General features: G+C 40.9%; 1 protein-coding gene across 2 annotated transcripts in view; it reads left to right on the forward strand.

Moving 5' to 3' along the window:
- The window catches only part of UBE2G1 (ubiquitin conjugating enzyme E2 G1), a 99,524-nt gene extending 88,377 nt beyond the window's left edge, over window positions 1-11,147 (forward strand). The window contains exons 5-7 of one of the 2 annotated variants that reach the window (XR_009449100.1): window positions 3,664-3,786; window positions 4,759-4,894; window positions 8,177-11,147. Coding sequence is in view for 1 of the 2 variants with exons in the window: in XM_059669033.1 (XP_059525016.1) it covers window positions 3,664-3,750 (87 nt within the window). In the remaining variant the exon portion in view is untranslated. The remainder of the gene's footprint in view (window positions 1-3,663; window positions 3,787-4,758; window positions 4,895-8,176) is intronic. The other variant, XM_059669033.1, reaches the window with a different exon arrangement.
- The last annotated feature ends 4,271 nt before the right edge of the window (window positions 11,148-15,418 follow it).

The raw sequence follows: 15,418 nt of genomic DNA on the forward strand, positions 1-15,418 counted from the left end.
CATTTAAATGCCTAAATGAAGCATCTCTAATTTTAGTACTCTTCAGCGCAGCATATTTATATAAAATATATATATATCATTATTATTTTAGGAAGGTATTAGAATTTTGCACATAGGTGGGAGGAATGCCAAACTGTTGAGCTATACAGACTTCTATTTCTTTATTTTCAGCCCAGTTCTTACTAATTCTTCTCACGTTTACCATTTTCAAGCTTTACCTTCTTTAGAGTTCTGTTTAATAGCTTCTTTCCCTCTTTTGCTCTGGTTCTATTGAAGCATTTCTAGACTGTTACTTTTTCTTCTTCATATTTCATTACTCTTTGATCTTCTGGTCTTTCATCAAAACCCCCCCCATTATTAGATAACTTCCTGTCATTTTCTTTGATAAAGAAAAAATTCCCATATGATATTTTCTCTCAGGAAAGCAAATAGAGAAAAACATATGCTTTTTGCCCTACTGAATTCATAGGTTCTCCATTTATATAAAATGCAGAATATAATACAACCTATCAGGTTATCCAAGTTTATGCTATACTGGATGAAACAAATGGTTGTTGTATTAGCTAGCTCCTGCTTTGGAACCATCATCTACCAATCTATCTTTTACTGGGCAAGTCATCCTTGCCCAGTCTTGTCTCAGTCATCAGCGAATGCCGGTCATATTATATCGTCTCTCTAAACTCCTTGCCATCCCCCTGCCATTGACTTGAGTCCCTTTGACTTATTTACCTACATTGTTGTAATAGCTTTCTATCTGATCCCTGCTCTTAGTCTTTAGAGAGAGAGGAAAGGAGAGGGTAACATCTATGTGAGATTGCCTCCTGCACACACCCTCCTGGGGATTGGGGATCAAGCCGAAACTGGGGCATGTGCCCTGACTGGGAATCAGACCAGCAACCTTTTGGTGCTTGGGATGACACCCAACCAACTGAGCCACACTGGCCAGGGCAGTCTTTTTTTTAATCCTCAACCTGAGAATAGGTTTTCATTAATTTTTAGAGAGGGAGGGAGGGAGGGGGAGAGAAAGAGAAACAGAAACATCGATTGGTTGCCTCTTTTAAGCACCCCGACCGGGACTCGAGTCCACAATCATTTGGTGTACAGGACAACGCTCCAACTGAGCAACTGGCCAGGACCCTGCTCGTACTCTAAATTCTCTGGGCTAAATGGTATTTTTAGGTGTCTTCCCCACCCCCCTATCTCCCTTTGCCTAGAATTGCTCTTTTCTTCCTTTTACTTAAGTGATGAGGAAATTGCAGACTTTATAACATTTTATTCATAAATACGTAAGTAATATATCTCAGTCTCTGGACATGTTAGCATTATAATTTAGCTCATTTTATTGTAATTATTGGATTTCGGTGATGCCTTCCTTGCTTTGAGGGCAAAATTATTTTCTAATGTGTTCCTCCACAAGGGCAGTGATTGAAGAGGTCTATGGTTTTCGCTGTTTGTAAATGGATGTTATTTTATAAAAAGGTGGGAAAAGAAGCCTGGGCATTTTTGTGGGAATTTCCTACTACGTATTTACATGCTAGATAAATCAGCTCTGTTCTTGTGTGAAACTGTGCCAGTGCTGCTTCGTGTTCCTTTTTCATGTGTCTGGCAGTGATAGTGATATTGTTTCATTCTTCTCCACCGTCGCCCCCCCATGAAGTAGTGCTCAGTATCATCTCAATGTGATGTACTCCACCTGTCTACTGTATATAGGAGAGTTTTGTGTCTTTTTTACTTTCTGGTTGCTTCCGTCAGGGAGAGTCGGTAATCCTTCAGATAGCTTGAATATCTTATTTATAAGTTGTACTTTTCTTATCAATCCTATCTAATAAAAGAGAAACATGGTAATTAGTGTACAACTGCTACCCTTCCCATTGGCTAATCAGGGAGATATGCAAATTAACTGCCAGCCAAGATGGCGGCCGGCAGCCAGGCAGCTGGAAGCGAACATGAGGCTTGCTTGCTTCAGTGATGGAGGACTCCAACATTCCCTGCCTGCCTTGCTGGCCTCTGAGCCTGCAGTTTGAAACATTGTAACAAATATAGAAGCTAAACCAGCCGTGGGCAAACTACGGCCCGCGGGCCGGATCCGGCCCGTTGTAATGAATAAAACTAAAAAAAAAAAGACCGTACCCTTTTATGTAATGATGTTTACTTTGAATTTATATTAGTTCACACAAACACTCCATCCATGCTTTCGTTCTGGCCCTCTGGTCCAGTTTAAGAACCCATTGTGGCCCTCGAGTCAAAAAGTTTGCCCACCCCTGAGCTAAACAAAACCCCAGAAACCTGCTTTCAGCGAGCCGGGATCTCAGAGCTGGAGTTATACATCGTTTCGATTATAGAACCCAAACAACCAGATACCTGCTTTCAGCAGCAGAAGCCTCAGAGCTGGAGCCAGAGCTAAAGCTGGCCCAGAATAAAAAAAAAAGAAAAAGAAAGAAAGGAGCAGTTGGGAGCTTCAGCCCTCAGCCCCTCACCCAGACTAGCCAGGCACCCCAGTGGGGACCCCCACCCTGAAGGGTGTGTGACCAGCTGCAAACAGCCATCATCCTCTCACCCAAGCTGGTCAGGCACCCCAGTGGGGACCCCCACCCTGATCCAGGACACCCTTCAGGGCAAACCAGCCAGCCCCACCCATGCACCAGGCCTCTATCCTATATAGTAAAAGGATAATATGCCTCCCAGCACCGGGATCAGTGGAGCCGAGAGGCCTCCCGGCACTGGAATCAGCGTGACAGGGGGCAGCGCCCAAACCCCCTATAATCGCCCTGCGGCTCTGTGTGTGACAGGGTGTGGCGCCCCAGCCCCCTGATCGGCCCTGCTCTGTGTGTGACAGGGTGCGGTGCCCCAACCCCTTCCCTCCCCCCCCCCACGGGCCCTGCTCTGTGTGTGACGGGGAAGTGCCATAACTTCCCCATCGGCCCTGCCCTGAGTGTGAGAGTGGCGGCGCCCCAACCCCCTGATCTGCCCTGCTCTGTGCGTGACGGGGGGAGCTCCCCAATCCCCTAATGGGCCCTGCTCTGTGCGTGACGGGGGGAGCTCCCCAATCCCCTAATGGGCCCTGCTCTGTGCGTGAAGGGGTGGCGCCGCAACCTCCCCATCGACCCTGCCTTGAGTGTGACGGGGCGGTGCCCCAACCCCCCAATCAGCCCTACCCTGAGTGTGACTGAGGGTGGCATTGCAACCTCCCGATCCGCCCTGCTCTGTGCATGACAGGGGGCGGCGCCCCAACTCCCCAGTCGGCCCTGCTCTGAGCCCGACCAGGGGCTGCACCTAGGGTTTGGGCCTGCCCTCTGCCACCCGGGAGCAGGCCTAAGCCAGCAGGTCGTTATCTCCTGAGGGGTCCCAGACTGCGAGTGGGCACAGGACGGGCTGAGGGACCCCCCCCCCCGAGCGCACAAGTTTTTGTGCACCAGGCCTCTAGAATAATATAAAACTGTTAATGATCTTTCCCTTTTTAAGAGAATTTTGCTTATAGTGGTGATTTGCATGGGGGGTTTCTACTCTTTTATCCCAGCAGAGTGCCTTGCAGAAATATTTTTTGACTCCTTTTCTATCTTATCAGCTTACATATTGTCAAAGCATTACATTCAAAGTAAAATTAGTATTAGAAATTATAAGAGGAATTGATAAAGTCATTTGATCTCACTTCTGTACCTACAGAAAGAATGGAGGGAAGACAGAAATGGAGAATTCAAAAGAAAAGTTGCCCGCTGTGTAAGAAAAAGCCAAGAGACTGCTTTTGAGTGACATTTATTCAATAGCTGTAATTTTACTTATTTCAGGGTAAGTTCATTTTAAAAATCATATTATTACTTTGCCTTTTTTATAAATGTTGTATATGTTTTGGGAAATTATGTGATTTAGTTATTTGAATTGCATTTTTTATTGGCTTCAGTTTCTAGTGGTTAGTATCCAGTAGTTTGCTGTTTCTCAACAGAAACAGTGTATAACTTACTTGCTTTTTCTTTTAGTAGGCCCAGCTGTTTTCAAGTAGGTATACCAAACTAGTTAGTATGGTAGCAGTTTATTTTTTTTCAGAAACTAGAGATGGTAAAATTTCCAATGATAAAGTGCTTATTTCAAGTTTCTTCCATTTTACCATTGCTTTTTTTTTGTAATTTTATCAGTTTGTATTCCCAAACAATATTGGATGTCTTGAATTGTATATATGGAATTATAATGTATGCTTTTTTTATGACTTAATTATTCAATATCAGATTCTTGAAATTGGTCTGTACTATGTGCAGCTACATTTAATCTGTTTTCACTGTTATGTAGTGGTTTATTAGATAAATTAAGTCTCTCCTGTAATTTCTTATTGAATTTATTTTCCAAATTATGGAGGGGGTTTTTTGCTTGTTTATTTTGCTTTGTTTTTGCTATTACAGAGAATGTGGCTATTCTTGTTTCTTGCTGCACATGTACTATGTGTTTCTTTAGTGTGTATACCTATGGGTGGAATTGTTAAGGGTATGTACTATCTCTGATTTCTGAAGAGACTCAGACCTACTTTTTGATCTCTTTATAATAACCTGAAATGCTGAAAATTAACTTGACTTATTGCTGTTACCACCAGATATAATAATAAGCTTATAGTCTTAAAATTATTTGTTTTTCATCTTGTTTATATCCTTTTTATTTTTGCTAATAATTTTTTGTTCTTATTTCATTATCATTACATGTAATACCTCCATCACATCTAGTCAGTGGTCCATGTCTTTTCCCTTCTTTAACTCTTGCTTTCCACCACCTTAGATCAAGTTCTTGTTACTAGACACTGCCTTAGTCTGCTAGTTTTGAACATCCTTCATGCCAGCCTCTACTTCATCCTGAGTATTTGTTCTGGATACAGCTGCACATTGTTCTTCACAAAGCTCAACTCATTGCATTGGTTGGTTTATGAGTATGACAAAATCTTAGGAACAACAGACACACTCACGGTTTTTACCCATATCATTTTCAAGTTAGAAAAGGGCTTGGTGACAACAAAGAATTGATGAGGAACGAAATAACATATTGAAGCCTAAGCTTATGTGTGATTTTACCTTAACAGTACTTTAAAAATTTAGGAAATAACGAAGAATTTTATTACTTTTACCTTGATAATATATTGTAAGTTAGATAAGTACTAATGAAGTGTCAGAAACAAATTTTATAAGGGATTATATATTATCTCCTTTACTAGTGGGACTAGAGTTAATTTATGCTTATAACATTCATATCTTTAAGATATATTTATTGCCCTAACCGGTTTGGCTCAGTGAATAGAGCATCGGCCTGCAGACTGAAGGGTCCCAGGTTCGATTCCGGTCAAGGGCATGTACCTTGGTTGCAGGCACATCCCCAGTAGGAGGTTGTGCAGGAGGCAGCTGATTGATGTTTCTCTCTCATCGATGTTTCTAACTCTCTATTCCTATCCCTTCCTCTCTGTAAAAAATCAATAAAATATGTATATTTTTAAAAAGATATATTTATCAAACTCTGACTGATCTGGCTTAGTTGGTTGAGCATCATCCCATGCACCAGGACATTGCAGGTTCGATTCTGGTCAAGGGCACATGCCCAGGTTGCAGACTTGATCTCTTGTAGACACTAAGAGAGAAACATACCTTTTTATGTCTGATCTAACTGGCTAAATTAACTTGCAGAAGGCAGCCAATCGATGTTGCTCTTACATGATGTTTCTCTCCCTCTCTCTAAAAATCAATAAATTATTTAAAAAAAGAGATATACCCCTCAAAATTAAAGTTCATTTATCAAAAAGATAGAGTCAAAAAATGTTGAGTTAAAATACCTCATTACGTAGAATAAGTTAATTGAAAAACAGTATACTGTTACTCATGAAACTACACTGATTACTGTTTTTAAAGAGTATGGAAGCAATAATTGGAAATCTTCACTAACATATGTCAGCACTGTTCACACATTAATAACAAAACAGCCTTCTTTAAAGTTGCAAGTACTCCAGATATATTCAGTATGCATATTGTGGCAGCTTAGAGTCCTTAATAGAATTTTAAATGAAATTAATGCACTCTTTTTTTCCAGTGATTAATTTTAGTTACTATCTTAGTTATGCTACTGTTAAGCTTGTTTTTTTCTGTACTTTTAATTCAACATTGTCTTTTGATATTTTGCTAGCTCAATAATATATATATATATCCGCTTCCTTTTTTAATAGTTGCATATTATTTTTTTATTTTTATATATTTTTTATTTTTATTGATTTCAGAGAGGATGGGAGAGAGAGAGATAGAAACATCAATGATGAGAATCATTGATCGGCTGCCTCCTGCATGCCTCCTACTGGGGATCGAGCCCACAACTTGGGCATGTGCCCTGACCAGGAATTGAACCCGGGATCCTTCAGTCCATAGGCCGATGCTCTATCCACTGAGCCAAACTGGCTAGGGTGAAAGTTGCATGTTATTAAGAATCAAGATTTATATCTGAAATGAGAGGTAACACCAAGAGCTTATTTCAGTTCTTGTTAATGAATATTTGTTAAATGCCTACTATTTGCAAAGGCATGATAGTTACATAGATACATTATCTACATTATCCTGGCCAATTAAAAAGCCGTTAATTTAGCCAGTTAGATCAGACATAAAAAGGTAAGGTTAAATCACACTAAAAACTCCAGTGGGAGTAGAAGCAGAGTATGGTTTTGATAAGTCAGCACATGCCTAAGTACTGAATGGTTACGATGGTTAGGACAGAGATTAGACATAGAGGTGCTGGTGAGATTGGAAGTTTCCAGAGTAGAGGTGAAAATTCACTTGATGTAGGGAGCAGTACTTATTAGGGCCAAGGACAGCATCTTGTATAATTTCCACACTGAGGGACAGAAGGAAGAAACAGAGACAGAAACATATGGGCTGGTTGGCCACAAGAAGGAGAGTGAAGCATTACTGACCTCAGACAGGGAGTGGATGTGGATGGTCACCAATGCCAGGACATAAGACAAAGAATCCTATATAATAAAAGCCTAATATGCTAAGTGTCCGGTTGTCCATTCAACCAAAGTGTAATATGCTAATGATATGCTAAGGCCACTCAATCGCTCACTATGATGGGCACTGACCACCAGGGGGCAGACACTCTGACCGGTTGGTTAGCATGCTACTAGGATCCGGCTGATTGGGGCTGAGCAAGAAAGGCTGGACATGCCCGGGAACCCTCCTGGGGTCCCTCCCTAGCTGGCCAACTTCCCGCATCCCTCCCCAGCTCCGATTGTGCACTGGTGGGGTCCCGTGGCCTGGCCTGCACCCTCTCACAATCCAGGTTTGAGGGACATCTCCCCCCCCACACACACACACACACGGGTGCACGGATTTCGTGCACCGGGCCTCTAATAAGATATAAGAATCAGTTTTGGTGGAAAACCAGTGAATTGGTGATATGCAGGGCAGGTGAGAGGGGAGAATTGTTTTCTACTAGTATACTTAGTGCCAGTTCAGTATGAATTGGAACTTTTGGAAGTGTCTGTGTGAAAGTAATGGGAAAACTTCTTGATACTAAGCTGTTTTATTTTTTTAAAAATATATTTGATTGATTTTTTACAGAGAGGAAGGGAGAGAGATAGTTAAAAACATTGATGAGAGAGAAACATCGATCAGCTGCCTCCTGCACATCCCCCCTGGGGAAGTGCCCACAACCCAGGTACATGCCCTTGACCGGAATCGAACCCGGGACCCTTCAGTCCGCAGGCTGACGCTCTATCCACTGAGCCAAACCAGTTTCGGTGATACTAAGCTGTTTAATTCATGGACTGCTTTCACTTAAGAATGGCTAACCACTACCCCTGAGCGAGTACTTTTATTGTCTGTGATACCAAAAAGTGTTTTTTATTTGGAAGCATACTTGTCTGCTCTGTATTTTTAGGGCCTTTTAATAAAATGTGTGACTTTAACAGGTGGATATATGGTGCTTGGGCCAAATGCCCTAACCATTGAGCCACTGGCCATGGCCGGAACTACATTTAAAATTTTATTTACTATTATTTAAATGTAAAGTGAAGTGGCCATATGTGGCTCCCATATTGGACAAACACAAAGGTTACCTTAAAATGAAATTAATTTGTTTTTAAAGAAATAGCATGTGAGTAAAAATTTATAATAGATTCTTTTGTAATTTATAAATTTATTTTATAATGCTGTTTGTTTTGTTGTAGGTCTCCAATCGAGAAACATGGCACTGTTTTTCCTGCACTCTACCCACCTATTGCTGGACTTCTCTTGTAACAAGTTGGCAAACACTGGCTGGAACTGGGCTGCAATAAAACATGCCAGTATCAATGCTGACAAGAGCCTAACAAGTGCCAACTTACAGATGATTACGTATTTTGAATTCTAATGAACTGTTTTAACCTTCAGGAAGAATTGTAAAGACCTGTACATAGCACAACATGATCCGGATAATATATATACTGTTCATGTACATCCACAAATACACCTTGTACCAAATAATGCTTTCTTGTAGTAGAATAAGAATCGTGTAAATTCTAAAAGATTTTAGCAGGTTTTCTTCCCCTACTCATTGTTTCTTATGTTTTAAAAGACTCTTTAAAGCATGTCAGATGAAAAGCAATTAGGATGAAAAGTTTCCATTTAATTTCCTTTAAACCATTGAGGCTTCATTAAACTCTTTCCATTTACTAAAGTTTGTATCTTCTTTGTTTTGACACGTTCCCCTTTGTGTTTATCTCTTCTATCTGTCAGAAGGTTTTCAAATCATTTAGTTCCAATACTGAAATACTAAATAAGCAGTTACTTGATTTTAATGATGACTTCGGAGGAGTGGTCATCACTAGGTGCTTTGTCCTTTTTGTATTCTAGTTGTACCCGTCACTTGGATTGGATGTAGCAATAACATTTTTTGGCTGATGAGAGCTCTTGAACTGTCATTATTCCTAAGAACTAAAAAGAGTTGGTTCTGAATTCAATTTAGTGAAATTTACCCCAATTATACAAAATTCTGATTTGGTTTTATTTTTGCCCTCCAGTTACCTAATGTTAAGGTTGGATGACTAAAGCATGCACAGCTACAGGCTTTCTACTTAACTTCTGGGTTTGCTATTAAAAATGCTATTTACCCTCATAACCTTAGCCCTTCATATTTCTTTGCCTCTATTCTTCTATACTCAGATTTTTCTCACTTATTGTACAAAGAAATTGCGATGTATATTTTCATGTAATTTGATTTTGGAATTCTGTCACCTTATGTAGTGAGTTCTTCCAAAATATAATTTTTTTCCAATAATTGTCAAGTCGTTGGCTTTTATTGTATTGAATGAAGGTTATAATACTGAATGCCAGAGAAGTGCAGTTTAGAAAAATCTCAGGTTGATTCTTTATGCAAACAAACTCTTAATACTTGAAAATCACATGACCATGACAGTATATTTATTTGTCTCTATCTAGATTCTTACGTGAATCTCAAAGCATTACAGAGGTGTAAATGCTTTCTGTTTTGACATACAGATTCTGTCACTGACAGTGCACTTGGATTTTATTAATGTTTGAGAATAAATATATTTCGTGAGTTTTCTAAAACAATTTCAGGAAATGGTAAAATGAGCATGTACAGTGTTAAAGGGAGGTCCAGATTCCTCTCTGTTTGGTGTGAGGTTGGGATTGGGAAGTAGTTTTTGGCAGATGAGGGGTAGAACTTGAGACAGTACCAGATGGGACATGGTATTTGTGAGAATTGGTGCATCTCTGCTCTGATGAGTTTAGAGAACTATTTTGGCAGAATAATGAAAGGATTCCTGCAAGTAGCCTAGTCCTTTATGAACTTTGCATGTCCTTTTTTAAGCAGAAGTAAAATGGTTAAGGACGTAGTCACCATAGAGAGTGATTTTTCTAAATCCCAGGCTGTTTTCCACTCTGAAGCATTATAAAAACCCATAAATGTGTAATGACTGAATGTGAAATTTTTTATTTTATTCATTGTGGCCCAAATTTCTTTAAGAACTTTGTGACTTTTTTTTTAAGACTCTTAAGAATTGTTGCCCCTAAGTGTCAGTACTGCACACCTACCTGGGACTTTGAACGCAATCCCTTTACTCTTAAGTCAGAAATTGTTCACATGGTGGTGGTTGTGACAAAATGAAGTCTGAATTTTGCTATCCTGTTGCAAAAATTCTGCCTAGCAATCTGTTGAGTTTAAAACCTAGTGATTTGGGAGTGGCAAATGACCTAGTAACTCAGGGACAACTATTCTTGAACTTTTAAGTGCCACTTTAATTCAGTTACTTTGGTATAATCATATGTGTTTAGTTTAGATCTAGAAGGGAGAGCCAGAAATGAGTGCACCTTTCCACCTGGTGCCCTGGCCATGCTACACATGGATACACAGGCCTAGATAGATGTTTTGACTTTTCCTCTGTCAGAGGTGTCATCTGTGCCTTTCCAAGAGTTCATCTGACAGTGTGAATTTAAATGCCTCCATATTTGTTAAGTCACACTTGGGTGACACTGATCCAGGTGGCTGTTGTCCCACCAGTGCCTTGCCGTTAGTGTGAGGTGAGTCCTCTCTGCAAAAATCCTTAGGAAAAGGATTTTTCTCCCTAACCTTCTGCCAACTATTGACATCTCCATAGTCATGGATTATAGAACTGTTGGCTGCTTCCTAAATTTATTCTAAGTTCTTGTAAAGGCTTATAGAATTCAGTCTGTTCATAACAGGATAGATGATGTCAGTGGCTTTTTGGCCTCTTTGTAAAGAGTTTAAAGTCCATATGAAGTTGGTTTTACCTTGTTATTTATAAGGTAATATCTTTGTGAGGTTATTCCACTGGTTGTGTGATCACTTGGGTGTCACTAGTATTTTTTAATGGCCTTCATTCTTAGTTGTGAAATTTTATCTTACACTCACTCACCCTTTACAAATCTGCCTATTTGGGGTTGTGGTGCCTGTGTATCTTTGCCCGTCTGGTCTCCAGTTGGTGGAATTTCCTTTTGTACTGCCACTTCTCAGCATCTTTGAAATTTGACATAATGTTGCTTCATTCCAGTTTTAGTTCTGTAATTTGTTGATTGTATTTAACTATGTGAGTTCTGTTTTGATGTTTACTGTATTGTAAAGCACCTCAATCATGTGATGGGGGCTCTATAAATCAATAAATGATGACTTAGAGGCTGTATCATGAGCTATTTTGGTTTTAGGATGCAGGTCTCAAAAGCAAGTTGTGGGATTCTTTTTATATAAACAGCCCATGATACCAAAAGGTCCACAAGGGGAACCTTGATAAAAAAAATTTTTAAACTTCATTTAAAGAAGGAACCAGAGGATGGGAAGTTTATACTTCCAACCTGATATAATGGGCTTAAATTTTCTAGTAAAGGACCAACCACCCTTCTTTAATCAGAGTTTTCTGTGATGCTAATTTAGAATCTAAATAAAATGAGCACATGTTAGAGCATTATCGGAAATTTTGTCTTTGGTCTAAACTGGCTCTACCATAAAGATAAGCAAAAGATGAAGGACCCAGACTCAAATGTGAACTGGAAGAGACCACAGGCACCATCTCAATCACCCTATTCCCTCTTTTAAACAGATGGACACACTTGGCCCAAATCTCTGCACAGGACCACTTAGTAAATTAGTGGCAAAAGAGGCAATATAGTTTTGTTTTGTTTAAATAGGATGTCAATATTCAGCTTCTTACCCTACATTTTTTACATATAGTTCAGTGTTAGGTGTTGAAAGCTTGTTTGTGTTGATACAAGTTGCCAGTGGCTATTAAGATCTCTTCCTTACAAACAGAAAACATGGAACTGAGCTTGCTTTTTACAAAGCAAGAAAATCCTTGGGAGCTGTTGGGGAAGATGGGGAGTCATTTTCCAAGTTTAATTTCCCTGGTAAATATATTTGAAATAAAATTATTACAGGAGGGCGTGAATAATGTTGCTGAACACTCCATTTTATGCATAACCATCTACTCAAGGTTCATAGCAAAAAGGTTTTGTTTGCGTTCTGCTGCCAATGCAACTGAGGTTTTAGGTGTGCTACTGTGTGCCAGGCACTAACTGGGCTTTTAGTAAAGACCAGTTGATTTTCTCCCAACCTCTCAGAGGGTTGTAACCATGTTATTAAATTAAGTTTTTTATTTTCTGGGGGATTGCAAACCTCAACAGGATTCAGTCTGCAGAGCAAGTTATTTCTAGGTAAAGTATTTTTGATCACTCAGTTTCAGATATAATCTGCTAGGGTAGGATTAGGCTTTTTGACTCGTTGAGTCAGCGCATCACACTGAGCTACAGTGAAAATGATTAAAGAATTTTGAATCCTATTCACATAGGTGGAATGAATTGAAGGAAGAGGTTCACAAAAGGCAGCCATATCTCAGACATAGGAGCTGCACAGAAAACCACAGGAAAGATACTTGATTTTTCTCTCCTGTCAGCAGTATTAGGAATAAGTGACACTTGTGACATCTCATTTATCCCTAAAGAGCACCAGCTTCTATTTATTGAGGTTCTACTGTGTGACAGGCTTGTGCTAGGTAGCTTCATAAAGGATCTAGCCAAATTCTTACATGGATCCTTCAAATCTCATAAGGAAATAGGTTCAGATAAATTTGTCAAGCAAATTTCATGGCCAGGTTTCGGTTCCACAACCTTCCTTACGTGCTGGGTGCCGTTATCTCTTACCTCACGAACATCTTTTCCAGGGTCACATGGAGAGTGGATGTGTTGAGGCTGGTACTTGAACTCAATTCATTGGACTTGGCACCAGTCTGGGCCTAGCAATGCCCTTCCTCCTCCTACCATGTATGGCACTGCCTCCCCAGAAAGTCTGTTCCCTTGTGCTCTTAAGGCAGTCAGCATTTATCCCTTCTGTATTTCATGTTCCTTGCCAGAGACAATTCCACATTATGTTTCTATTAACTTGGTGCTAAACCATTCGTAGATGACCAGTTGCTGGGTTGGGGTTTTGTATGTAGCAGAGCAGCTCCCTCACTGCAATCTATTGAAAGTCAGCCCTCGACAGAAGGGTTCGTAAAAAGAAAAAAAAAGTTTCTATTAATCTGATAGAAAAACCTGAATTAGGTCTTAAGATGAACGATGTTTTCTAGTGCTCAACATTTTCAAGATGACCGTATTTCAGGTCATATCTATTGTAGCTCCATCCAAGTCTGTTGGGTGTTGCAGACGCTGAGTACTACAGATGTTTTCATTTACAGGCTTTAAGGAGTCTTCTAGAGCTCAGAGGACTCATGCCAGGTAGAGCCCACTCAGAAGACAAGGGCCCAGAGGCAGGGTTTTATGAAAGGTGTTCCTAAAAGGACTGCTTTTACCTGTTAGAGGGCTTCTTGAAGGTGTGTTTTGATGAGGAGGTAGTCAAGCCCTTGCGTGGATTAAATCTCTTAAAGGGAAAGGAGGAGGATTTGAAGTTAGGAATAAACACATGCTCTTTAGGGAAAAGGTTGTCATCAAATGCTCTAAGGGTCATGACCCTTCAAATCATTAAGAACCATGGATTCTGGTCCAACTCCTTCTTGAAATAGATGGATAGATGGAGAATCTAAGATGGCAGTGTAAAGCTTGCAGGGACTTGCCCATGATCAACACAGGAAATCAGTTGCAGAGCCAAACTTGAACCCAGTTCTCCAGACTCCTGGTATAGGTCACAGTGGTAACAACTCCTCAGACATTCTGAACAGCTGCTGTATGCCAGACACTAATTAGGCTGGTGTAGGTGAGGCAAAGGTAAGTCATATGCCAGTGATGGCGAACCTATGACACGCGTGTCAGACGTGACACGCGAACTCATTTTTTGGGTTGATTTTTCTTTGTTAAATGGCATTTAAATATATAAAATAAATATAAAAAATGTCTTTGTTTTACTATGGCTGCAAATATCAAAAAATTTCCATATGTGACACAGCACCAGAGTTAAATTAGGGTTTTTCAAAATGCTGACACGCCGAGCTCAAAAGGTTCGCCATCACTGTCATATGCTGTCAGACCAGACATCAGTCATGTCACCACTTTTATGTCATTTTATGTTGTGACCCAGATAATACTTGTAGGGTACTGTTAAGATAAAACAGATGAGGCTGCTTGGCCACCCTGATGGCCCCCAAGGGCTCACCTTTTGGCACACTTACAACCCATTCTTGACAACCAGGGAAGCTTTGCGCTAGGACACCTCCATGGAACCTGGCAAGTATAGTATTCCCCTCGCCTTCTTAGTCTAAGGCAGTGGTTCTCAACCTTCTGGCCCTTTAAATACAGTTCCTCATGTTGTGACCCAACCATAAAATTATTTTTGTTGCTACTTCATAACTGTAATGTTGCTACTGTTATGAATCATAATGTAAATATCTGATATGCAGAATGGTCTTAGGCGACCCCTGTGAAAGGGTCGTTCGACCGCCAAAGGGGTCGCGACCCACAGGTTGAGAACCGCTCGTCTAAGTGCTGCTTGCTCAGTGCAGCTCCTCTAAGCACCTCCCTACCCATACCGCCACATCTTTAGTTTCCCCGCCACAACTGGACCATCATTTCCCCGGGCATCTTACTGTTCTTACATATTTCAATACCCTCTTCCCTCCCATCTCCCAGGTGTCCCTTAGCCAGAAGTACTCTTCCTCAAAATTTTAACCCATGACCCCGTTTCCCGTGTTCTGAACTCCAAATTCCTCCTCCACTTCGCTCACTACCCACTAATGCTTAATCCTGGTAGCACCTAAAACTTCAACAACTTCAAGTCCTCCCCCTTTTCTGTTGTGACACGCTCATCCTGTTCTCAATTCCTTCCTTCAACCCATCCTCTCTGACTCTTACAGCTTTAATAAAAGTAGTCTCAGAAAAAAGTACATATAGGAGACACTGAAACAGGACTTCCAACCTGTGTCCAACGTTTCTTCATTCTCTTCTGGTTGGTACTCTTGCCTACAAACTTCAAACATAAAATAACATCGATGTCATCCAGCGCTCGCCCCGATCTCCCCCCACCCTCATCTATGTCCCCATGTTTTAGTAGAATAACAGTGACTCCCTTTTGCATTCGCTTGCAGGGCATCCCGTCCCCCAGGGACCTAGAACCATCTTTAGCCTTTCCCTCTCCTTTGGCTCTTTTCTCTCAGCCTCTCAGATCTTTACCAACAAAATCTAAAGACCCCCCGCCCCTCTCACGGCCAAATGCTCCCAAAGAGGAGTCTACGCTGTCCATCCCTTCCAGGGCCCTCCGAGGGAGTGCAATCTGATAGAGCCAGGTCGGTGCCTGATCATCCCGGGCTTCGAAGGCACTCGGTGAACAGAGACAAGCTTTCGGATTTTCCGGCGTCCGGCTACTCCCTCCACTTTCATTCACTGCTTTTTCACAGTCTAGCTCCTCCCTTTGCCTGGACTCCCGTGACTCTCGCGAGACCTGCGGCCTCTGTTACGCGCCCGCCCCGATTGAG

This window comes from Myotis daubentonii, chromosome 16, assembly GCF_963259705.1.
Source record: "Myotis daubentonii chromosome 16, mMyoDau2.1, whole genome shotgun sequence".
Lineage (NCBI taxonomy): Eukaryota > Metazoa > Chordata > Mammalia > Chiroptera > Vespertilionidae > Myotis > Myotis daubentonii.